Source organism: Columba livia, chromosome 7 (assembly GCF_036013475.1).
Source record: "Columba livia isolate bColLiv1 breed racing homer chromosome 7, bColLiv1.pat.W.v2, whole genome shotgun sequence".
NCBI classification, from domain to species: domain Eukaryota; kingdom Metazoa; phylum Chordata; class Aves; order Columbiformes; family Columbidae; genus Columba; species Columba livia.
In genome coordinates, this window is record NC_088608.1 from 10,132,417 (window position 1) to 10,158,176 (window position 25,760).

The window sequence follows — 25,760 nt, forward strand, 5'->3', positions numbered from 1 at the left end:
GTTAATGGCTTGTGTTTATCTAAACCTCTGCAAACATTTAGTGTTGGTTTTCAGCCAAGGAACTTGACGCCTCAGATAGGGGTTTGTTTGTTAATACAATAGCTCTTCATGATGCAGCACCTCCAAATTCTAAAAACCCTTGGCTCCTCTGAAGGTACTGGATTTGACTTATTTGATTGGATGATTAAGAGAAAATATTCCAATACTTGCTTTACATAATTAGCTAGGTTGCTATTACTTTAAAGTTTTACTGTGGGTTAGTGCGGCTGTGTGAGCAATAATCATTGCAGGGTAAACATTGCTGGGGCGCGTGTTTTCTAGGACAGGTAGTATTAAATATTATGAACCTGCACATCAGGCTCTTTATTCACACCTCACCTCCTCACTCCCTCTGCAAGTGGCTGGAACCACTTGCTTTGGGCTTTATTGCTTTGGATTATATCAGTTTTCTAACTGCTGAAAAATGCTGACTGATGAATTCCTAGAGCTTGAAAGCAAGAGATGGGTGTGGGGGGCCAGAAGTCTTGCTTTCAAAATGAATAAACTTAATTGATCTCTGTAACAAATGCCTCGGTGTGACAGGAGTCAGAGGTGATGTCTTGGGGTGCTTCCCTGCAGCTCTACTGGTCTGAACTTTCTCCCCAGGAGGACAATAGCACATCTGTTCTCAGCTTCTCCATTGCTACAAGAAGCTGTGGAGAACACCATGGTGTTTTTTCACCAGTGCTTGCCTTATAGGTGCTTTGGGTATCAGGCGCAGAGCAGAAACCTGTACCACTGAGGTCTGTGCGGGTAATGCTGCTTCTCCAAGTGAGTTTATTAGAATCATAGAACAGTTTGCGTTGGAAGGGACCTTCAAAGCTCACCTAGTCCAACCCCCTGCAATGACCAGGGACATCTTCACCCAGATCAGGTTGCTCAGAGACCCATCCAGCCTGGTCTTGAATGTCTCGAGGGATGGGGCATCAACCACCTCTCTGGGCAACCTGGGCTGGTGTTTCACCACCCTCAGTGTAAAAAATTTCTTCTTCGTGTCTGGCCTGAATCTCCACTCCTTTAGTTTAAAACCATTACCCCTTGCCCTGTCACAACAGGGCCTGCTAAAATGTCTGTCCCCATCCTTCTTGTGGGCCCCTTTTAAATACTGAAAGGCTGCAATAATCTAAAGGGGGGGAAGCCGAAGAGTACGGGGGGACCTTGTTCCTCCAGCAGCTTGACGGTTTCCAGCTCCCGGCACAGAGACATTATGCAGAGGGTGTTCTCGGAAATCCTGCCGGGGACAGGAGCGCAAGCGTGCGGGTGTGAAGCCGTGCCCGGCCGCCCGGGGCAGGTGTGTGCTGACAGCCGGGAGGGGCACGGACCTGGTCCCGCAGCAGCGCCCATCTCGGCCCTCGCTCCCCCCCGGCGGGCAGGGCCCCACCGGCTGACCGCCTCCAGCCCGCCCCGCCGGGAAACAAAAGTGAAAGCCAACGGGGAGACGAGCCGGGCGGCCATGGCGGGGCACGGACGGGGCACCTTCCCGCTGCTGGTGCGCGGAGACTGGGGCGCCGCCGAGCCGCCCCTCGCCCTGAGGAAGAAGCTGCTCTGCTACTTCCAGAGCCAGAAGCGCTCGGGCGGCGGCGAGTGCGACCTGCGGGCTGGGACCGCGACCGGCGACCTTCTGGTCTGCTTCGCCTGCCCCGAGGGTGAGCGGCCGGGGCGGGGAGGAGGCCCGGGCGGGTGAGGGGGCCGGCGGGTCCGGGTGGGCGCTGCGGCCGCGGGCTGCCCGTCTAACCCCGGGCGGAGTGGCCGGGAAAGGGGTTTGTGTGTCGGTTCCTGTAGAAGTGAATGTGTTGTGAGTTACACCTTTGACTTTCTGCAAGTTAACATACACATACTGACATAATTATTATAGTCAATGTGATGTATGCTATCTAGTATGTAACATACACATCTATAGTATGCAATGTCGTATGCATTCTGCAATATGCAGTATAGAATATGTAATATGTATTTGCTTCTATATGCTTAAATTTGGTGCTTAGTACTAGCCTGTAGATTGCATTTTGAATAACACTAGGCTATAAGTTAATAAATCTGTGCTACCAGGTATATATCCATATTATTTTTGCTGCACAGTAGTATTGTCTAGATTGCACTTGGAATAGTAATGCTTGTGTTAATATAACTTAATATGTATTTTAACTATAGAGATATATTTAACATATATAACATATTTTAGTGCTAGAGTTACATTATGGTTGGACTTGATAAGCCTGAGAGTCTCTTCCAGCCCTAATGATTCAATGATTCTATATGACCGTAATGTGCGTGTATCTATATAAACTTGCAGCAAGGTGGAAAGCATTTACCTGCAGTTGTGTTAAATGTATACATATGCATGTATGTACATATATGTGCATAAACACTCACACACACACACACATATATATATATATATATACACACTTTCTTTTTCTTTCTTATGCTTCCCAGTTGCGGGCTCACCCATCTGGTAAGTCGAGGACATGCAGTTTTGGCACTGGCTGGACCAGGCTGTGCCAGCACCCCAGTGCTGCAGCCCCAGTGTGGGGCTGTCTGCCCGGCACCGGCTGGGAAATGTTGGGTAGAGCTGACCTTCACATCTCTGGTGGGGTTTTTGGACAGAAATAATATCCTCTGCTACTCTTCCTTTTCAAGAGGAATGCCTTATGCTTGCTGTTGTAGCATCATGAGTTTAAAGCACTTTCATTTTGTGGGGCATTATGTGTGTCTTAATGTAATGGTGGAAAAGCGCTACGTAATGTAAAGTTTTATTTCTATTCAGGTTGTCACTGGGGTTTGTTTGTTTTATTCAGTGAGGCAACGAGTTCTTGGGAGACAGTCTCATGAGCTTTATTTGGGAGAAAAAAGAAAATTGAAGTTGATTGTCACAGAGCCTGAAACAGCACTAACTGCTCAAGAGGAGGCATTGGAAGAAAAATTAGTTCCCACAAAGGTGAATAAAAATTGTAAACGTAACAAGTGCTTTGAAATAGTGGTGAGAGTTTCAAATCAATTACTGATATTTTGCTTTCATTTTATTTTAGGCTCTGGGTGCCATGAGCAGCCTTCAAACAAAAGGTGATTCTTCATTAAACAAACATGTTGGTGCTTTTCTCCACACTCAGCTCCAGTTCTGTGGGGAGTTGTGCTCAGAGTTTCTGAGTTTCGCAGCCTGACTCCGGTGATAGAGGGAAGGAAAGGTGTCTGGCCAGGGACACTGTACACTTGGTCACCAAGGATGGAGTTCACCTTGCCAGACTTAGACCATGTGCCTGGTTTTAACTCCTAAAATAGCCGTTTTAGTCAGAAGAGCATCTGCAGAGGGGGGTTTAGTTCCCTTATCCTACATAACTGCTCTAAGATAAGATCTGCATAGAGGCACCTAGATCAAAGGTCTTAATCCCAGGCCTGGTGTCTCTGTGCTCGCTGCAGCCAGGAGAGTCTGTAAAGGCAAGTGGTGCATCTCCCCAGCACCCCAGTGACTTTGGTTGGACCCTCGTTCAGCAATATTTTGCTAAGCTTTGTGATTCAGAAAGCAATCAAGAAAACAGTACTGCACACCCAAATGTACCCAGATCTGTGAAGAGTAAGTACTCAGCCCCAAGACAGACCAGTTAAGAAATTCTTCAGTGATTACCGCCATGTCTTTTCCTTCCTATATGAAGTCTTATTTGGTGCTATTTTGTGTGGTTTTCCTCCTTTCAAAAATTAGGTACTCAAAGTTGTCATCTACTGATTTTTAGTTACACTAGAGAAGGCCCTGAAAATCTCCAGATGCTGCTCTTAATCTCTTTGTTGGATCAGCCTAGCTTTCCGTTTTGGTTTTTTGGTACTTTCTTCATTGGACACAGTGAAACAGAGGATTCCTGTCAGTGATCTGGAAACAATAACTAGCATCTGTAGAGCTATTGCTTTCATGGTTATTTCTTTTGGTTTCTTCTTGACCAGCTTGTGCTGGTAGACCTTCAAAGGCAGCTGTCTTCTGTAGGTGTTGTGGGTTTGGTATCAGTTGTTGTTGTACCTCGGGAGAGCTGCGAGTGGGCAGAGCAGCCTGTTTGTGCTGCCGCCTGCTCCAGCCTCCCCACCCCATGCCTCTGTCTCTCAACTTGGGGCTGCTCCTCCCGGCCAGCCTGTTGGGTGCTGCCCCAGCACTGAGGGATTTTTGGGTGTTCTTGAGCAAAAGCAAGCAGAGACCTTACCCTCACACTCCTCATCAGGTGTGTGTGACTGCTCCACTGAACTCCTTTCCCCTTGGTCATACCTGTCCTCTGCCATGGCCAGAGATGGTGGCCCTGGAGGTTTACACTGAGGGTGGTGAGCACCAGGGTTTCATTCGATGCTCCTCTCCCCACCATGGCACAGGGATGTACCAGTTTACCAAACTGAGAGGGGCTTGTGCTCCTGCTCGTATTTGTCAGGGCAAAGAGTGGAGAGCTGCCTTTGGGTGAGTGTGGGCATCTTGAGTACCCTGGGGTGCCTTTTGGCCTGTGCCAGTGCCCTGCCACCCTGCAGGGCTCTGTGACCGCCGTCTTCTCTGACTTGTTGGACGGTTGTGTCCCTGCATACCTGGGTGACGCGCCTAGGTTACTCGAGGCACACAGAGGAACAAGTCGTTTGTGTTCAGGGTGTTCTTTCCTGCCTCCACCCTCGTCTGTCTGCAAAGCTGGAGACATTCCTCCCTCCAGCAGCCACTGGGCATCTGGGGTACTCAGTGGGCACCCTTGTTATATTTTCTATCTGCAAGAATTTGTTGCATCCCTGCCAGCCTTCTGTGCACGTGTGTCCTTCAGCGCTGTGGTGCCACACTGGTGGTGGGAGACTGTGGTCATCAGGGGGCTTTGCATCGAGTCGTGCAGGGCTGCTGGTGGCCTGTGGTCCCTGCGGATGTCCCGAGCTGTGTTCAGGCTTGTTGTGCTTGCACATGGGCCAAGAAACTGATACAGAGGCTGAGCAGCTGTGGCCAGTTTTGGGGTTTTGATTTTATTTGTGTCTTTGACTCCGAGACATACCAGTGACCTTGGACCTGTTTATACATGGCTCATTTTGTGCCACAAAACAAGCTGCCTACAGTCCCACAAAATATCACATCTGGGCTGTTTTGGATCCCAAAATGTGCCAGGGTAGCCTGCAGTATTTGATTGGTTAGACGATCTCTTTTCTTGGGAAGGGAAAGGAGAGACAGGGTAAGCAAAAGTCTCTTTATTCCAGGAAATGTGTACCAATATGACATATGGCTTATTTCTCTTTCTGCTGAAGGTGACACAGAAGCCTTGCAGAAGGTGGGGAGTCTTGTTCCAAACAGTGAACTCCAGGAGGAAGCTGGCTGTGCAGGGGACATCGCAGAAAAGCCTGCAAAGGCCTCATCTTCAGTGGTGTTTGAAAACATACAAGGTTGCAGTCTAAAGTGCCTACGTATGCTGTTGGAGAACATCAGCAACCTGTCAGTAGATGATGACTTCACTGTGGAAGTGATACCTGAAATAAATGTTGCTGTAGCCAGATTTATAAAAAGTATTGGTAAGACAGGATGAACACCCTCATTTATTTCCATGTTTATTTACCAGTAATAGCTTTCAGAGCTTGATTCCTCTCCTGTTAGAGATTCAGACAGTTTTGAAAATGTACCTGGACTGTAGTCTCTCAAGAAGGACGTAAGTCTTACCCAGAGCTCCATGAAAATGCCTGCGATCCAAATGTGACGCTGAAAAAAGAAAATTGTGCCATATTCATTAATTGAAATTGTCTCTATCTTATTTTGGGTTAAGATGGAGAAGATTTAGAAACAGACTGAGTGTGGAGATGAGTTCTGCAAATTATTGAAGTATATAAAGTCTCCATTTGAGAAGGCAGTGAAACAGTGAGAAGTGCTTAGCCTATACAAGAGGTGAATAAGGGGGGAACAGAGACACAGTGATGAATAGCAGAGAGTAACATGGCTGTGTGCATTTACCCTTTTTTGTTCCAACACAGAGTTATTTGGCATCAAAGATGGTTTTGCTTCCACTACAGGGAGAAGTAGACTCAGCTCATTTCTTTGCCAGAAGCGAAAGCTGGGTCTGATAACAACGCAGGAAAACACAGTCAGTTCACACTGCTTTTCTGTTTACAGATACTGAAGAATTTGTCAAAAACTGTTCACAAAACGAAAGAATTAAAGCATTCAAAATGACTGCCAGGCTTCTTGAATTGACCCAGAGCATCAAGGTTGAAAACCTGCCAGCCGGCGTTTCTGCAGACTTCATCACCATTTATTTCGAGAATGTGCGGAACGGAGGGGGGCCTGTGTCAGACATTCGGCTCTTCCCCGAGGAGAACTCGGCCATCATTACTTTCTGTGATCACAAAGGTAACGCTGTCCTTCACCTGACCAAACTGCTCCCAGGTGGAGGACCTGAAAGAAAATTACTGCAAATGTGGGCATTAGGGGAAGCCTGGCTTGCTGTCGCTAAAGCCAGAGTACACTGTTCTGTTCTGCGTTTAGAAACTCTGCTACATGTCTCTTTTTTATGCTACCAAAGGTTCTTTTTAATACCTGCTTTATGCATGGGTTGTTTCTACTGGTGTTTTTTTTCCCCCGTTTACAGAGGTTTTTATCAACATGAATTGTAGTTACAGGTACAGCAAGCAGGATCTGCCAGTGACTTCAGCTTTCACAGTTAGCTTTCAGAAACTAATTAAGGTCAAATATTTTCCTTATCAGGGAAGAACACAGCTAAAGAACAATCTTGTTACTATTGCTGGTGAGGAATCACTGTCCTGGTTTCGTACCAGTGCAACCTCTAGTAGATATCTCTCTGTGTTAGGAGACTCCAGACTTAGTAAATTCTTTTACTTTAATTAAGGATATATCCCAAGAGATGGTTTTTCTTCTGACTCTCAGATTTTGCTTAAGTACATTTTGTACATTAAGTTACTGTATAATTTGGATCATTGTACCATGGTTTTAAGCCCCTGACAGCATTATCATTCCTTTCCTTTGTCCATTCTGCCCATTGCCAACTGAAATGGAAGGAAAAAAAAGAAACCAAAAAAAAGTAAAAATGCACTGGCACAAAGAGTTTTATTTTAAGTTGAGAGTAAGGAGCATTTCTCAGTAGTACATTGATATCGCCCAGCTCTATGGAGAGGTCTGCTTAGGAAATGAGAGCAAGGTGTAGCTGTACAGGTAAATGCAGGCACAAGCGTATTTACCAAACTAGTTGGAGCTAAGCCTCTTACCTTGCCCCTTACAGAGTGGTTTGGAAATCAGAAAGACATAAAAATAGCTCTTTCAAATTAAAAAAGAAAAAAAAAAAGAATTATTCAATGTAATAGTTCTAAGAACAGAGTCATTTTCTTGATTTTAAGTTAATGACATGTATTTGTATGTACGTGCGCTAACTTCTAGATGTAAACACTGTCTTGGAAAAGCAGCATTTTCTGGAGCAAACACCGATTTCTGTGCATCCATATTACCACTCCCTGGGAACAGCTCTCTATGGAGACAGACCAAGTATCAAGATGCCAGACCCCATTGGGGTGCCACTAGATCCGTACGTCTGGCAGTTCTTGCAGAGGCAGCCTGAACTGATCCAAGAGATCAACCAGGAAATGGCAATTTGCGATTGTGAGCTGAAATGGCCACAGGCCACAGACTGCGCACACCCAGAAATTATGTTGTGCCCATCGTCATCTCTCACCGAGCAGAAAAAGGCAATGATTAAGTTGATCAAGACATGGAAGCAACATGCTTCTACTGAGTTCTCATGCATCATGTCACGTTACGTAGCTGTGAAGTGTCAAGTGAATTCAGAGGATTGGGGAGATGTGAAAAACAGATTGGTGAAAAATGTTGCTTTGATCATAACTGATATTTCTAAGGAGATGGTGGTGATTGCAGGCAAGAGAGCAGCAGTGGACAGTGCAGAGAAAGAAGTGAGGGAATGCATGGAAAAAGCCATGAAGGAAAGTAAAAGGGAAAATCAAAGCATAGAAATTTCTGTGGAAGTGATGCCAAGCAAGTATGCCATTCTGCGCAATGCTGGGCTGGAAGAGAATATTCACAAAGAATATCCGTGCTTAAAGGTCTTTTATGATGACACAAAAAAAGCTCTTTGGTTGTGTGGATTACCTGTAGAAGTATATAAAATCAAAGCTGACTTACTGGAAAAGATATTGAACATGCCATGTACAGCAGTTGCCATTGATCCCCATGTTTTCTGCTATCTACAGTGGGTAGATAATAAAACAATCTCAGAGACTTTATTCAGTAGGGAAAAAATCAATGCTTTTTATGAGCTTGAGGGTGATACTGTGTTGCTATTTGGACATGCTCCAAAAGATCTTTTAGAAGCAGAAAATCAAATAAAGGCAAGCTTAGAATATAGGTGCATTAATGTGGAGGATGGTGAGGTCACTAAAAAGGAGCAGTGGAGGAGTCTTCTTGCCTCCTTGCATAAGAAGTACAATTCTTCCCTGGAAACTCTACTTATCAATGAGCCTGTTGGAAAAGAAAATAAAGTGATTATTGCTGGGTTTTCTAAGGCTGTGACAGAAGTTTATCAGAAACTTAATGATTTTATAGAAAGAAACACACATGTGGAAAAAGTAATCATGGCTAAGTCAGCAGTGGTAGTGCAGTTTGTAGAGGAGGAAAAATCCGATGTTTATCGTGGATTGAGGAAGAAAGACGTGACAGTATGTTTTGACACCAAGAGACCTTGTATTGTCCTGAGCGGCCCAAGAGCAGAAATGGCAAAAGCAGTCACCACATTTGAAAATATTTTCTCATCCCTTTACTCGAAAAATGTGCCAATTGATAAACCGGGAGCCAAAGCATTCTTCACTGAAAGGAAAGATTCATATGTTCTAGAGGCAAAGCAGAAATTTAGCTGTTTGATTAGGCTGGAAGAAGAAAAACAACAACAGCAACAACAGAAGGGTGAAAAAGTTGATGATCCAGAGAAAAGAAAGCTCTACTACAAGACAAGGCTGCCACATGGAGCTGTAGTAGCAGTATATAAAGGTGACTTGTGTAATTACCCAGTTGATGTTGTGGTGAACGCATCTAATGAAGACCTCAAACACATCGGTGGCCTTGCTGAGTCTCTGCTGAAAGCGGCCGGCCCGGAGCTGCAGCAGGAGTGTGACGAGCTGGTGAGGAGGAACGGGAGTTTGCAGCCCGGGTGCGCCGTGATCACGGGCGCTGGGAAACTGCCCTGCAAGAACGTCATTCACGCCGTTGGGCCCAGGTGGAGGAAGGAGGAAGCAGAAAAGTGCATGTTCCTGTTAAGAAAGACAGTGAAGAATAGTCTACAGCTAGCCGAAACATACAATCATCGTTCCGTAGCTCTGCCTGCCATAAGTGGAGGGACTTTTGGCTTCCCACTGCAAACATGTGCAAATTCCATTGTATCCTCCATCAAGGAGACCCTGGAAGAATCCATGGGGGACAGCAGCTTGAAGGAGATTCATCTTGTGGATGATGTGGAAGAAACAGCTCAGGTTCTGAGTAAGACGGTAAAAAAAGTCTTTACAGCTAAATCCTCCTCCTTGGTGAGGAGCTTGGGGAACCATAAACCGAGAGAAAGCCAGGAGAAGATAAAAGAGGATCTGCAGATAGCCAGGGATGATCTGAAGATGGTTACCACAAATGAAGGACTGCGCATCCAAGTAGAAGAGAAAAACATTCAGGAGGCCACGGTAGGTCTTTAATTTTCCGGTTCCTTTCTAGCTCGATATAAAGATCTTCTTTAAATTTAAATAGAAAAGGAATGTAGGTAAATTAAATTGTTTTACAAGGCAATTGCTACATAAGGAAACAACAGCTGCATGCTACCTACACAAGGATGCAAGCTTGCAAAACTGATGGATTTCAGGTTGGGATCTGTCACTTTGCAGCTGTTTCTTGTGGGCAGCTTTGAATTTCAGGATGTTTTGTTCCCAGCTAGGCTTTATTTGTTCTCCAGGTCTGAGGGCAACATGTTAAACGCTTTGCTTTTTTTTCTGAAAGTATTTATATGATCTGTAGCTACCCAGGTTGGATATTACGGGGAATCAGCAGCTTTCTGGGCTGCTGCTGTGAGTCTTGCTAACAGGAAGGATGTAGCTTATTGGTTTTAGTTCCTTTCTCTTTGGGTGGGTTAAAGATGCAGAAAAGCAGCCTCATAGAAGAGTGCGTGCTTAGATTGCTTTGCCAAAGTCTAGACCTCATTCTACTTATTTTTGCCCTCTATTTTATTTTTTCCTTTTTTTTTTTTCCTATCAAAGAGTTGAATTACTACTCATCTAGACCATCAAGACCAAATTTACACTTCTGATATAGCTTCTTTCCTTTATGTTTTTTCCTTCAGTGATCAAAAGTGTATCTCAATAAATTTCTCTCTCTACTGCCCCTGATTTCTCTTTTCTGAGAGTTTAAAATCTCCCTAAATCATTATTATTATCATCCTGTTCTTTCAATATTAATTAGTTCTGTTGTCATTTTGTTGCCTGTAAAAACCTATTCCAATAAAAGAGCAATAGAAGATGTAAAAAAATCTCAATATGACACGTATTTAAAACACTTCATAGTTAAAAGACCTCCAGTGGAGCTGCAAAGCAAACACCAGGCTTTGGGGTTTTGCCTGTTTTACTTCATGGAAGTACAACCATCTCACTTCACGTCGCTTTGGTGCATGAGGTGCTACTTTTCTGATAAGATGTAGACAATCCCACTTTAGTGAAAGGAAGGTTTAACCTTTCTACATTACGTATTCCTTATATGAAACATACATTTTGCATCCTGCAATGATGCTAGAGAAGAAGGAACAGCACTTCTTCACAAGGAAATGTAGGAAAAGCTGGGTCTGAGGAGAGGGGATGAGGCAGACTCCAGAGGCTGGGTTGATTTCACCTGCCCAGATGTTGGCACCTGCATGGGACAAGGTGAGTCACAGCCTTACCTCCACTGAGGGTGTGACAGTGATGGATGGATGGATGGATGGATGGATGGATGGATGGATGGATGGATGACCTGCTCACATGTAGGTACCTGTGGTGCTGGTGCTTGCAGTGGATCAGATGCTGCCTATCGTAGGTTTCCTACAAGTCCAGGAATACTCAGGATGCAGAAGCTGCACTGAAAATATATTTTTTTTCTCCATTGGCATCTCGATTTTCATGCTATACATTGCTTCGGTAGTGTGGTTAGTCTCGATGCATATTTTTACTTGAAGTCTGGCTATAGATATTTTCATTGGAATTTTGTTGCAGACGGACGTTATTGTCAACAGTGTTGGCACAGACCTGAAGTTTGGCGTGGGGGCTCTTTGCAGAGCCTTGCTGGAAAAGGCTGGACCAGCGCTCCAAGTAGAGTTTGATGAAGAAAAACAAAGACAGGCTGCTGGTCAAGGGCATGTGCTCTGCACCAGTGGATGTGCTCTGGCCTGCCAGTCCGTGCTTCATGCCATACTTCCCATGTGGGATGGAGGAAAAGGACAGGCCCTGAAGGTACCTTTTGATTATTATTTTTTTAAAATTTATTTTGAAAAAACATGGCATGCTATCCTGAAGTTTCAGGATTTAGAGTAACTAGTTTAGATGACTCAACTGCATTTATTTCTACTGGAGTGACCTTGAAGATGTCTTGATGCACTGAGAGCTTTTTCTCATACCAGTATAGTCTCTATGGAACTAAAATAAATGATGCCTTTTTTAAAAAAAAAGAAATGGATCTTTGCTGTGTTTTACAGACCCTAGAAGATATAATCAATTCCTGTTTGAAGAAAACTGAAGAACTTGGACTGAAATCGATTGCTTTCCCAGCTATTGGAACTGGAGGATTTCAATTTCCTAATCTCCTTGTTTCTAAGTTAATGTTTGACGTGGTATTGAAGTTCAGTAGTAGTCACGCTCGCAAGACTCTCCAGGAAGTTCATTTTTTCTTGAATCCACCAGATGCGGATAACATTCAGGTAGATCTTCTTGGGACAAAGCTGGTTATGTCTTATGCTGTTCTAGTTACGGCTTAACAACACATTTTAGTTATACTGCTTTCTTAAGGGAATAATTTAGGATTTTCTTACTGCCGTGGGCTGGTGACAGTGTTATATCTCTCCAGTGGCTTATGCGGTGTCTCTGATATACAAACTCTCAGCCAGCACAAGCTGCAGACAAAATTTGCCTCACTGCTGGCACTCTGGACACCTGTAGGTGTTCACCCATCTTTTGACAGAGGAGTTCTGGCAACGCAAAGACAGGATCTGTTGTCACACTGTCCACACTGAGGCTTCCACGACTATTAATGATGCCTAAACACAACTGTAAAATGCATTAGTAGCAAGAGTTACGTGACTGTTAATGTTCATTAGAGAAATATTCAGTATATCAACTTGGTACCTTTTTCCTCTTCTTAGGCTTTTACCACTGAACTGGAACTTAGGGTGGCTGAAAGTTGCAATGCTGCAGCGCCGCAGTCCAGTAAGTTGTGCAGGGGCAGGGGGTGGGATAGGAGGGAGAATGTAACTGCTGTAAAGTGGTTTTACATTTATCAGGAAACAGATGAAATGCCATCAAGACGCAGAGCATTTTTTTCCTCCTAATGGACTGGTATTCTTAGACTCCATTTATAAAAATCTTTAAGAGGAATTTCTTTTTGTTGAGGCCATGCTCATCTCTTAGCGAAGCCAGTCTTACCACCTACTCAAAGGGTACAAGAACTTGGTATCACTTTGCCCAACGAGCCATAAGTAACATGTATTTCTGTACCTTTAATCTTCTATACAGAGATATGCAGAAAGGATAATTTTCTTGCTAATTATTAACTGATGGTAGTGTGACACAGTAGCAAAAACCTGTGAGTGAACAGCATCAACAGCAGAGGCTTATTCATAGGAATATATAGCACTTTCTTCTCTGTTGATGTATCAGTGAGGTGAAGTTAAGAGTGCGCAGATAAAATATGGATTGGATAAGTTTACAGTAGAAATAAGGAACAGTTTTATGTCTGTGAGAGTAACAATGAAATAACTTACAAGAGTGGTTTGCTGGGATCGCCAACACTGGCAATACTTAAGCTGGATACTCCATTGCTTGTAAAAGTTAATTCCGGGAACTCTGTTACAGAGCTGGTCAGATGAGATAACCCCAAGAGCCCTTTCTGAATTAATTTCGATTGCATTTACAGGAATAGAAATTGTTTCACTTTCACAGTATTTGAACAGGAAGAAAACTGCATTTCCTGCTTTTGGAAATGGAGTCAAGAGAAAGGCAGAGACTCTCTATGTCCACCACATTGATCTAAAGTATATTCCTTAAAAGGATAAGTTGAAGTTTCCAGTAGTAGAAGAGAACAATACCCCAAACTAGAGAAGTGTTTTAAGGTTCTGGGTTGGTTTGGTTTTTTTTGTGTGGTTGGGGTTTTTTATTTGTTTGGTTTTGGGGTTTTGTTTGTTTGTGTTTGCTTTGGTTGGTTGGTTTTTGTTTGGTTGGTTGATTGTTTGTTTGTGTTTTTGTTTCCTTTGCAGGATTCATTAAGCCTGTTTCAACTGAAGTACTGGGAGTTCATGAAATGCAGATTGGTTCCATTACCGTCCAAGTAATTACTGGAGATATTACCAAGGAAGATACAGAGGTTATTGTAAACATATCAAATCCAACATTTGATGCCCAAGGAGGTATTGTATTGAAAATGTAGTTCTTTAGTGATAAATTTGGGCTAGTTTTTAGAAGAGGGTGGGGGAAAAAAGATGTCCTTTTGTGAAACTTCTATGAAGGATTTTTCAGATGAGAGAGAGAGTTGTGATTAGTCTGGAAACAGGTCTTAAACGGGTTTTTTTATGGGTCCTGAATATTCCATGTACTTTCCAAACTACTCAAACAGAAGGCATCAGACCAGATTTTTCTTGTTTAAAATCAAAAAAATGCTTAAATAGAAGGAATTTTTGGATCAAATATAATTTGTCAAGACTGCTCTGGTCCTGGTATATTTCACTGTAAACCAAAGCCCTGGTTAAGTAAATGGACCTGTAAGAAGCAGAGGATTCTTCGGTGACATTGTGAATTGCAACCATGTAAGACATCAAATGATGTAATTCAAAGCAATTGGAGCGCTTGCTGAGGGCTATACTACTGGCTGGTGAAATGATGACATGGGAGTTATTCTTAATGTGTTCTAATCACTAATGAAGTCAGTGTTCTCTTTGCAGCCAGTGCAAAGAGAGGATGCGTGGAGGGTACCCGGGGAACCGGCAAGGTTCTGCACTTTGTCTGCCCATACGAGAATTGTGGTATTTGTAGAGCACAGAAGTTGGGCAGAGTTTTGACTAGAAATAGCTAATTTGGCTTAATGAATGTGTATGCTTTTCTTGTATGATTTAAGGAGTCTTCAAAGCAATTATGGATGCTGCTGGTTCCCAGGTAAAAGAAGAATGTCGTCAATATGGTATGTTAAGGGATACTATTTTGGGTTTTTTCTGTGTGTGGTTGTGGTTTCTTTGTTTGCTTTTTGTTTTTGTTTTGTGTGTGTGTAGGTTTTTTTGGTTTTGTTATGTTTTGGTTGGTTGGTTTTGTTCTCTCTGAAAACTTAAATTTGTTCTATAATTCTCTACTCTGGTGTAATTATTTTATCTGAAAAAATAGCTTTCACTTCTAGGAATTTTGAAAAGTCATGTTGTTGTTTTGACACCTACTTTGACAATTTTTCTTTTCACGACTGAACAGAAGATAGACACAGTTTTCTGATGCTAATAAGTGCTGGGAAATTAATGTAATTTAAGATTTTACCCCTGAAACTACTCAAGTGTGTTCCTGACTTAAAAACCAGAAACAGTCCCATTGTCTTGAGCATTATTTTTAAGCTCATCTGCTGTCAGCTACAGGAGAGCTGAAGTTTTGAAACTTAACAAAGTGATAGAAGACTGCCTTTTGGTGTAAGCACATGCAGGACTGGCTTTTAAAAGCTAATAGCAAATCTGGGTTTATATTCACAAATACATAATTATTTTTTATTGCAGTAAAGTAACGCTGCTTATCGCCCTGATCACGAGTTCTTCTGTAGTCTGCATTCTGTTCCTGCTCTGAGTCCAGAAGTTAACTTTTAAGATGGAGTTTCCTGGATAGTTTTCCCAGCCCTTGGCTCTGCAGGCTCTCCCTGTTTATCAGCCGAATCTCAGCGTATAGAGAGCATCTTACAATCCATCGTTACCTTTGTGACCAGTGAAGTGCTGTGTAACTCTGTGTCCATCAGTCCATTCATCCTCACAATATCACTCCATTTTGAGGTGTTTGTATTCAAACATGAGTGCTCTGAAAAAACAGGAATGTTGTTTTAAAGATTCCATACCACAGTTAGATCAGTTGATCGTTACCTTGATTTTATTTTACATATTCAGCTCTTCCGCAGAATAAGACTTTGAGATTTCAAGGAATAAGTGGAATAAGAAAGGTTTTGTCATATAAATGAATTGTGCATGTTCGACTTGCATGCTTTTAAATAGAAGTGAGCTATATTTAAATTCAACATAAATTTTTACATTGTACTTAATAAGAAACTACTTTGTTGCAGAGATGTCAGGAAATTGGAGAACACACGATTGCTTGAATTACTTTCTCAAAGAAATTCTGCAATCAGAATATTTACAGAGAAAACTGGAATCAACTAAAACCAGGATAATACAGCTCGCAGTGGATTTCGTTCCACTTTTTCCACTTCTCTGCTAGCATGAATATAACCATCTGTCTTATCAGAAGAGATAGCCACTTTGAAAATGTTATGTCTCCTTCTTTATCTTCTGTCTTCCAGCTGGGCAGCTGCAAAGTGGCTTTATTACTACAGAAGGTGGAAACCTGTTGTGCAGTAAAATCATCCACTTGATTCACAACAACAACGTGAAGAGTCAGGTCACCAAAGTGCTTAACGAGTGTCAGCTAAGGATGTACAAATCTGTCGCCTTCCCAGCAATTGGAACAGGTTTGCATTTTCTTGGGAAAGTGATGAGGGCTGTGTTGGGGATAGTTCAGAAACTGGGGCAAAGTTATTGTGATACCTTTGATATGGGTAAGAGCAGACTTGTACAAGAAACTCCGTAAACTGTGAGTTCTTAAAGTTCATTGTAGTCAGTTCAAACACCCCCTGCACACTTCAAAAATGCTGGGGTTTTTTAAGTATAAATGTTACAGTCAATATCGACTGAGCAAGAACACCTAAAGAAAAGGTATTGCTCCATAAGAGATATTCTGCCCCTGAACAGACAGTGTATCTCAGCTGGCCACTCGGCAATCCCATAGACCTTGCTTTGGGATTTCAGCCACACGGGAGGGTGGAGTTGGGCTTTATAGGTGGAGAAAGCTGGAGTTGTCCTGAAATCCTGACCTTACCTGGCTGACTACAGAAATTATGAGCTGGGCACAGAATACTTGCAGTTTACACCTTTGATAGGTCTTGTTTCAGCCTACCTGCTCCAGGGGAAGGCTAGAGGGACTCAAGCTTGTTTGGCTTAAGCTTTTGGTTAGCTTGGAGAGCACAGCTTGAAGAAAGCGGGGTGTTCTTCTCTCACCAAGGCTCCTCTTGACCGGAAAAAGAAATGACGAGCTGGTCCTTGCTCAGCATGCCAGGTTAGGGTGGGAGCTGGTGCGTGGGTCAGTGTTTGGACTCCACAGCAATAGTTAGGGCAGGTTTCCAGGATGGCCACTGTCATCTGTATGCTGGTGTCACGACAGCTGTCCAAGGGATGCTGTGGCTGAAATGGGCGGGGGTCCCACCAACGTTTCAGATTAAGCTTTAGGTTGCACTTCAGGCTTGTTGTAGGGGAATGAAGCAGTTCTTTTGAGCTTGATGTTCCCGTTTGTATGCTGAAATACAAACAGGCTTGTGCCAAAATCCTCCACTGATTTTTATTTGGTTTGACTTTGGTACCCATTTTAAAGATGGGGATAGTGTTAGGGATGTGTGCGTTTAAAAATACCGGGGGGATGCTGAGGCTGAAGTGCTTGTTGGAACCTCAAAGTAAACAGCGGGAGAATCTCCAAAGGACTTCCCAAGTCTGTGTAGGGTGTCAACTTCTTAGTCACAGGCTTAGGTGTAAAGCTGAGGTTAAACCTGGGGCTTTGGCCAGAAAGCATAATGGGGGAAGAGGGAGGGACACCAGTCTGTATGAGCTGGGGACATGGTCTCTGTTTTCTGGATGCTGCCTTCAAGTACTGTTCACTGATAAGTACTTCTTATTTTTGTCTAGGTCGGGCAGGACAGAAGCCAGCAAAGGTCGCTGATGACATGCTGGATGCTATAGTGGAATTTGCAAGCAAAAGATCAGTGCAGCATTTGCAAAAAATTAAAATTGTCATCTTCCAGACAAATATGCTCAGTGACTTTTACGAAAGCATGAAGGCAAGAGAAGATTCAGATTCACACACAAAAGATTCATGGATGTCTCTGTTGAAATGTAAGTGTGTTTTCCGTGTGCATGGGCACATAAAGGTAAAGATCTTTTATTTAAAACTAATAATTACCATATATTTCTTCACAGCATTTTTTTGGCCCCCCCAAAAATCCACTGAGAAGAAAAAGCCTGTGGTTTTGGAGAAGAAAGTTGATTTAGCCACGTTTCAAATTTGTGGAGAAAGCCAGAAAAATGTGGATGCAACTGAGTCGTGGATAAAGGATTTAATTTTAAAGGAACAGTTTGAAAACGTTATCTCAGATGAGCTAATTGGAAATTTTGATGAGAGACAAATTGCAGCTTTGGCAGAAATCCAGAGAAGAAATCATGTTACCATTCACCTTGAAAGTGAACTTTCACCCCCTTGCATTAAAATTTCTGGTATTAGCAGGGATGTTGGTTTTGTTTCCGTGGAAGTTCAAAAAATGATACAAGAAATGAAGGATACTGAAGAAGAACGATCCAGGGCAGAACTTGTTTATAACCTGGTAGAATGGAGGTATCCAGGAAGCAATGATAACTTTGTCGCTTTTGATAAACTGACAAATATGCAGCTGGAGGATGCCAAAATGGCTAACAAAACACATCTGACTGTCAAAATTAAAAAGAAGAACTACAAGGTGGATCTGAATACTCTACAGGCTAATGATGGCCAAGGAGAAACTATAAGCATTCAACGTGTGCCAAAGAATGAAAGTAAATTACAGCTTAATAAACCCCCCCTCTAATAGAGATTATTGAACCCCCCTTTTCCCCCCACCCTCCCCCCTTTTGTTTGGTTTTGGGTTTTTTCAGTTTTTTTCCCCTGGCCATGGCATAGCCAGCGGGTTTAGTTTCATAATCAGTGTCAGGGATGACTGAAATCAGAACATCTGTTTTAAATACAAATATTAACCATACATATGTGACTATGCTCAAGTCTGACAAAGTAGCTTATGAAGAATGTGTAAAGTTCTGTGGTTTTCAAACTTATTTTAGTTAGATATAGGTATGGGGAAAATTAGACTGGAGAAAATGTAAGGTCTTAATGGTGCATTACAGAGCCAGTGATTGAAGAGAATGTTTTTGGAATAAATTATTGCATAAGGTACTGTCCTCTCAGCCCTCTATGTGCAGTCAGTGTATACAACGTGCCTGCAAAGCTGAGCTAGGAATCCAGGCTAATAATGCAGTCTCTGTTTTGCAGATAAACTGCCTGTGCAGTGGGAAGACATGCAAGCGCAACAGGTCAAACTGGTGGATCTCAAGCCATCATGTCAGGAATACCGGAATGTTCAGGACAAATTCAAGAAAACTTGTCCCAACTTTGTCATAGAGAAGGTGAAATCCTTTTGGGGGGGTGGGGGAATGAATTGTTGGGCTGAAAACATTAATATATTTTCTACATATTTGTTTGGAAGGTGTCTGCAACCTAATACACCTTCGGTGTGTCAGAGCTGTGCTGGGTGGATATGAATCACGTCACATTTCCTAAGAGTTGCCCTGCCATTTCTGCCTTCTGATAATGCAAAACCAGCGACCGCCAGGCTTCAGGCTGACTCTGTGTTCAGCTGATGTGGTACTCATTAGTTAATGTGGTATTTCCAATTAGGATATTCTATATTGAAACGGGAGCATGAGCAAATGCATTCAGAATACAGAGGAAAATACAAAGACCTTGCAGACTGGCCATAAAGCTTTTTACTGTTTTACCACTTCTTCCTGGTCAGTCCCAGAGCCTTCCATGCTAGATTGTTGGAGTTAACCAAAGCATCAAGGTCTGATCTCGCATATTGAAAAGGTTGCAACACAGGGCACAGAGATTTAATTGCCAGGGAGAAGATGGAATTATTCAGTGTCAGGAAGAGTGAGAAATAGCAGAAAATATTATGAGATTAAGAGTGAAAATATATGTTTGAAAAATGTTCTTAGATCATGAGATTCCATGAGCATGGTCACTAAGACACAAATAGAGCAAAATATTTGTGTACAATAGAAAAAGATCAGGTAATGGCAAGAAGTCTTTTTCCATTGAAAACGGAAACCTATTACATCGATGCCTTTAACATTATACTTTGCAGATACACTGTTTCCCCTTGTTGCAAATGGATATTTTTTTTTTTACATGGCTTCCACTGAGCAGCAATTTAGGATTTATTAATACTTTGTGGTATATTACAAGGTTAGGTTTTATAATTACTAATAGCACTTAATCATAAGCCAATTTAACAGAGTCATTCAATAACACTTATTATAATCAATCAAAATAGTGACTTGATTAAAGATTCATAAATGGCAAGGTTCGTGCTAAACTTACAGCAGGGTTTTCTTAGCTAAAAAACACAGACACACCCCTGACAGTAAATTAAAACACACACAGACAGGCAAACAAACAGACAAAGCAGTTTTAAAATTAAATCACACACAAAAAGATGAACCCCTGATTAAAATTTCCCTTTCATGAGTTTTTATAAATTACTCTCCTTTATGTTTTGACATTCATCAGCAGACCATGCAGAATTAGGCCTTTGGAACCTTGCAAAATCATCAGTAGACATCACTGAATCTTCAAAATCCACCCTGGAGGTGTCCCAGTCAGGAGGAGACACTGGGTCACAGCCTGACACCATCCAGGAGAGCTCAAAGGGTCTGGCTTTAGGATCGCTATTTATAGGGTTGCGAGGTGATTGACTTTGGTCAGTATTTTTCCATTTCAGCCACAACTCAGGCTCACCTGGTACTTCCCAAGTTGGGTAACATTTCATTAGCAGGAGTTTCAGGTGCAATCACGGGGCACCTGGTTTTCCCATCTCACTCTCAAGAGCCATGTTGACTTGCCTTGGGATCAACAAGCAAGGAGTCCCAGTTCATTTCTACTCACTCCACTGGTGATCAAAGCAGGAACGCTTGTAACCAAGGTTAGAACACGATGTCGGATTGTCTTGAGATTGCCAGGTGGCCCTGCGGGAGTCTGTACCACCACAGCCCCTCAGCTCTGTTCACATTGTTGGCAGAGGGAGCCAGGAACATCTGTCCTCCCACCAATTCATTTTTATACAGGAGGAAGTAATTTTGACTTCCAAGCTGATATCTGAAAGAGAAATTCGATGTGATGCTATTGCTACAGTCTGTCCTTTAGTGAGAAAATCATCAGTAAAGATGCTTAGGATGCACAGAAGACATCTCACACCATTGCCTATAGCAGTGGTACAACATGTTTCTAAAACTGACACTGCACAGCTATCGTGATTCCTCTGTACCTGGTATACAAGACAAGAAAAAAGTATACCGAAAATTACCAAGCTTGACAACTGCTTTTAAGCTACTTTAGTTTCAGGAGGCTCATGTGTTCAGTTCCCCCAGGGCACAGTGAAAATTGTGGTCATTCTTTCAGTTTGGTTTAGTTTTAATGTTTTTTCTGCCATGATAAATATTGGTCCCTACCAGTATAAATATAGTTCTATTTTGTAACTTTGCAGATTGAAAGAATACAAAATCCCATCCTCTGGCAGACATACCAAACAAAGAAAATAGCTGTCTATGCTAAGAACAAATACAAAGTTAATGAGAGGTTGCTATTTCATGGGACAGCTGCATCCTCACTGAAGACGATCAACTACTCTGGATTTAATCGTGGGTTTGCTGGAAAGAACGGTGAGTCATTATCCAAAGCAGTTAATTTCCTAGATGTATGTGAGGTGCTAGGGAATGTCAATACTGTCAGCACAACATGAAGACTGAATCAAGTTGGAGAACAAAATAATAAACGAGTCCAGAGCATAATGTATATGGTCAGAGGAATTAACCTGTTAAGTTAATCCCTTGTTGATGAATTCCAGCATCTAGAGGGTACCAGAAGCAGCTCACCTGCTCTGAAAACAAGCCCGGGCAGCTTCTGAGTAATGTTTTGTATGATCTATCTGCCTACAGAAAGGAACAAGGACTGCTGTTCAACATCCTCAACTGAGATACCAGCCTCTAGCTGCTGGTATCTCCTCTCTTCTTAGACAAAGGCAGGTAGCAAAGTCAAGATGCAGGTACTTCTCCTGTTGCCTCCAAAGATAAAGACAGCACAAGCAACCAGAAGATCCCACTCCCCTACCATTTTTATGCACATAAAATCAGTTTAAATTAATGAATTAATCCTTCCCTTTTAATAGTTGTTAAGCACAACTATTAAATATTTAACAGAAAGACTTTCTGCATTAGTTCAAAGATTGTTTTGTCCAGTTCCTCTAGTACAGTCATGTTATGTTTATCATTTGGTAGCATTCAAAGATTAAACACAGGATCCAAAGAAGTGGAACTGGGGCTGAACTGAGGCACCAGTTGCTCTTAGAAGTCCTGCAACTTTACTTCAAAAGTCCTTACTTTCTCTTCTTAATGTTTTCTTCCTTAAGACACACTTGTACATGCCTAGGGCTGACCTATTCTTGAGAGAGACAGTCAACTCAGATTTAGTTGATACTTCAGTGTGGTCTGGATCCGAAAGTAGACATTTCTCTGTCTGGATCCTCTGAAAGTACTTACGCTGATATTTTCTTGAGGAAATGAAGCCCAATGTACACAAAATACATCAGGCTGTGCACAAATAGAAATGGCAGCCACCACTTCTTTTTAAAAAGTGACTAGAGGAGATGTAGTTTTGCTTTCTTGCTCTTTGGTAGTACCAGGAGGTTGGATTTACCTGGGAAGCAAGAGCCCTAGATCCCCATGTCCTCTCTTTGCCTGTGAGCATTGACATCCACCTCTCATCTCAACCACGATTTATGACAGGAACGGCTTCCCTTCGGTCAGACACCCAAAACATCCAAAGATCAGAGCAGACAGATAGGAAGGACCTGCCTGCCTTGAACAGCTTTCTACCAATGTCAGAAAAAAAACCTCTGTCTCAGACAAAGAAATGTGATTTGCTCTAACTTGCTGTGAAGTGTAAATAGAAAACTGTAATGACAATGATTTAGTCATTTTAAGTTGAAGAGGTTCTGCAGATTTGCAATTTGACGGATTGCAGGCTAAACAATGGAGAGAGGAACCCTTTTCCCTGTAGGAAAGAGCAGTCAAAACCTGGGTGTCGATACTTAACCAACATCTAAGTGGATTCGTATTTGATTCTGATAGAAAGGACTATTACTTGAATTTGCTGTTTAACCAAATCTATAATTTCTGCAGAGTAAAAAATAAAGGGGAGTTTTAGAGATTCTTATGGGAAAAAGAACACTAACTATATTTGAAAATGTTGTCTTTCCAAACAGCTGCGAACTTTGGAAATGGAACCTACTTTGCTGTTGATGCATGTTATTCTGCTCAGGATATTTATTCCAAACCGGACACGAATGACAGAAGATACATGTACTTGGCCCGGGTCCTCACTGGGCAATACTGTGCTGGGAGCAAAGGACTAATCATGCCCCCACCAAAAAACCCAGCAGATCCTACAGACCGCTATGACAGCGTGGTTGATGATGTGAATAACCCAACAATGTTTGTCATATTTAATGACCATGAGGCATATCCCGAGTACCTTATTACTTTCAAAAAATAGAATATTCTTACTAGTCGGGGAAATTTCAGTGCCTTTTACATGTGGGAACTAACAGGGCACTTTCTGATCCTTGTTTGCATCTAGCCATCTTAAACAAAGTGGTTATTTATCTATGTTTTTAAATATGTCTTGAAATTATCAACACAATGAGGCCAGGATAAGAAAATATTAGGATTCTATGATTCTATCTCAATAGTCACATTTTAAATTTAGTTATTGAGAGATGTAGGCAAGAACTGTGAGAACAGCCCCGATCTCTTCCTACACAAGGTCAGGGCATCTATGGATGTTCCTGTTTCCAGTATTCACCATAAAGCCCCAAGTGGCTGGCTGCCTGTGAGGATTTATTTAAAATACTCCATGTTGGGAGAATAACTTCACTCACCAACAGAGTTTTCAGTCATTCTCAGACATCCACTCACCCTTGTTGGTGTTAAGAGTCCTGAAGAAAAAAAGTCCAGTATTGAACCTACACTTTGCATTCATTGTTAAACTCCTCCTTATTCTGTTGTGCCATGCTTTGTTATTCCCTAGGTATATATTCCTATATTCATACCCATTTCTTAGGGGAATTCTCCATGGTCCCTCGCATTACATACATGCAACTTCCACGTACAAAGTCTTTGCTTCGGCAGTTTTCAAGACAGTAAAGAGGGACTTTTAATTTCTTCTGTTCAGTACCAAAACATTAACCCTTCTGTAGAATTAGCAATTTGCAGAGTGAAACTTACAAGAGCATAACTCAGTTATCACGCTTCAACCATTTTAGAATTTTTAGAGTTCTGTAAAGCAATAAATAATGGCATTTGTACATCTTTGCAAGCTATACACTTAAATACAGTGATAATCTTACAACTGCCAATCAAAAGCCATATACATCACTTTAATAAAAGTATTTTCAAACAGCTGTTGTATTACTGAGTCGTTCTTTTCACAAAGGAGTGCACTTCAGTAGAAGTGTTGCTTTACCTTTGAATATCTTTATGTTACAGTGATGCTACAGCTAGTGAGAAGCTGAGAAGGCTTAGAAGACAAAATTGTTTTCTTGTATTGTCTGAGTGACAGATTTGTGCATACAGACTCCAGCTGAAATTATTCTGCCTTAGTCCAAAGGAGTGTCTTAAAACCCGCTAGAATGTTCTCGTTGCCTGCAAAGGGGAATAGTGCTTACAGTATCTGTAGGTGGCAGGTGGGAACATAGATTCTGCTCTTCACAACAGATGCCTGTGCAACACTTCCAATGAATGTCCTGCGTGAATTCCTATTTAAAGCAAAACTGAGTTTAACCTTCTCCTGTTTTAACAGATTTTTGCTCTCTGTGGAAAGGTGAGGAAGCTTTTCTACCTTCTCTGCTTTTTCAGCTGCTTTTCTGTATTGTGGAAACGCTGCATCAGCCAGAGCCACTGGGTTTAACTGGCAGCACCAGGCACCCACCGGCTTCTCCCGCTGTGGTCCCCACGTTGCTGGGGGAGCTGGCTCACATCACTTCCCATGTGTGTGGCCCTCATCTCATTATCAGTGAATACCCTGGAAATCAGCAGGAGCTGCAAGATGAAGCACTATAAACACACAATTTTTATCCCCAGTGGTGGTGGTAGTAGAAGTTTCTTTACTAGTTTCTGTACTAGAAACTCGGGGACGCACTGTGGTATAGTGTTTGTGGTCTGAGAGGCTGGGGAAAAAAAGCTGTATTGCGTATGAAAAACGAAATCTTGGCCCTGGACTCAAGCTCTGGGCTGGGCTGGCTGAAGGAGAACTTCTGCTTTTAGGCTGTAGGATTTCACACTCACGGCTGGCAGCGAACTCCTCAAGGTGCAGGACTGTCTGGGGAGAGAGAAGTGGGTCCTGGCAGGAGAATGAGGGATCTGGCTGAGCTGGGGACCTGGCACCCCAGCCCAAAACCGGCTTTCATAGTGGCAAGGCAACCCAAGTGCTGGTGCAGGCACTGAATCGCATGTGGCTGTGTGATGCACAGCTCCCCACTGCACTGCATGGGTGTAACTGGATTGCACTGCACAGCACTGCATCACGCCGTGCTGCGCCTAAACTGGGTTGCATCACACAGCACTGCACGTGCTGCATCACGGAATCACAGAATGTCAGAGATTGGAAGGGACCTTGAAAGCTCATCCAGTCCAATCGCCGCGCCGGAGCAGGAACACACAGATGAGGTTACACAGGAAGGTGTGCAGGTGGGTTTGAATGTCTGCAGAGAAGGAGACTCCACAACCCCCCTGGGCAGCCTGTTCCAGGCTCTGTCACCCTCACTGAGAAGAAGTTTCCTCTCAAATTTAAATGGAACCTCCTGTGTTCCAATTTGTTCCCACTGCCCCTTGTCCTATCATTGGTTGTCACCGAGAAGAGCCTGGCTCCATCCTCCTGACACTCACCCGTTACAGATAGGTTGTCCCTCAGTCTGCTCTTCTCCAAGCTAAAGAGACCCAGCACCCCGCGCTGTCCCCCACCGCACTCCACTGCCCAGCACTGCATGCACTGCATGGCCGCAGACGCACCCACCACGCTGCTGCCCCGCACCACTGTGCAGAAGGCTCAACTGCAGCACTGCGTTGCCCCTGCAAACGCTGCGTTATGCTGCGTTGCTGCCCTGCAGAATGCTGCATTACGTTGCATGGCATTGCGTGGCATCGCACCGCGCCGCACCACTCTGCACCGCGCACCATTGCCACCCCGTCACCTTCACCTCACCTCCTCACCCCCTCTCGCACCTCCGTGAACCGCAACCAATCAGGAGCGCCCGTCGCCTCCGCCCCACCCACTCTTGCGCTCCCCGCTCGCCTATTGGCGAGGGCCACCAC

General features: G+C 43.0%; 1 protein-coding gene across 3 annotated transcripts; it reads left to right on the top strand.

Moving 5' to 3' along the window:
* Positions 1–1,231: 1,231 nt before the first annotated feature.
* On the top strand, positions 1,232–23,849 carry PARP14 (poly(ADP-ribose) polymerase family member 14). Of its 3 annotated transcripts, XM_065070401.1 has the most exons (17): positions 1,232–1,685; positions 2,838–2,977; positions 3,069–3,102; positions 5,281–5,541; positions 6,134–6,370; positions 7,412–9,705; positions 11,257–11,493; positions 11,736–11,957; positions 12,399–12,462; positions 13,509–13,658; positions 14,363–14,425; positions 15,785–15,952; positions 17,217–17,423; positions 17,508–18,116; positions 18,607–18,740; positions 20,879–21,053; positions 22,655–23,849. In XM_065070401.1, the coding sequence occupies exons 1-17, from the start codon at positions 1,247–1,249 to the stop codon at positions 22,942–22,944; spliced, it is 5,724 nt and encodes a 1,907-aa protein (XP_064926473.1). In that variant the 5' UTR covers positions 1,232–1,246; the 3' UTR covers positions 22,945–23,849. The 3 variants fall into 3 exon arrangements, with proteins under 3 accessions (XP_064926473.1, XP_064926474.1, XP_064926475.1); XM_065070402.1 differs by lacking the exons at positions 20,879–21,053; positions 22,655–23,849 and adding an exon at positions 18,821–19,210; XM_065070403.1 differs by lacking the exons at positions 13,509–13,658; positions 14,363–14,425; positions 15,785–15,952; positions 17,217–17,423.
* The last annotated feature ends 1,911 nt before the right edge of the window (positions 23,850–25,760 follow it).

Coding starts and splice junctions, on each gene's coding strand:
- PARP14 (XM_065070401.1), top strand. CDS start 1,247: ATGCAGAGGGTGTTCTCGGAAATCCTGCCGGGGACAGGAGCGCAAGCG. Junction 13,659..14,362: donor AACATTTGATGCCCAAGGAG/GTATTGTATTGA, acceptor GTATGATTTAAG/GAGTCTTCAAAGCAATTATG. Junction 15,953..17,216: donor CTTCCCAGCAATTGGAACAG/GTTTGCATTTTC, acceptor ATTTTTGTCTAG/GTCGGGCAGGACAGAAGCCA.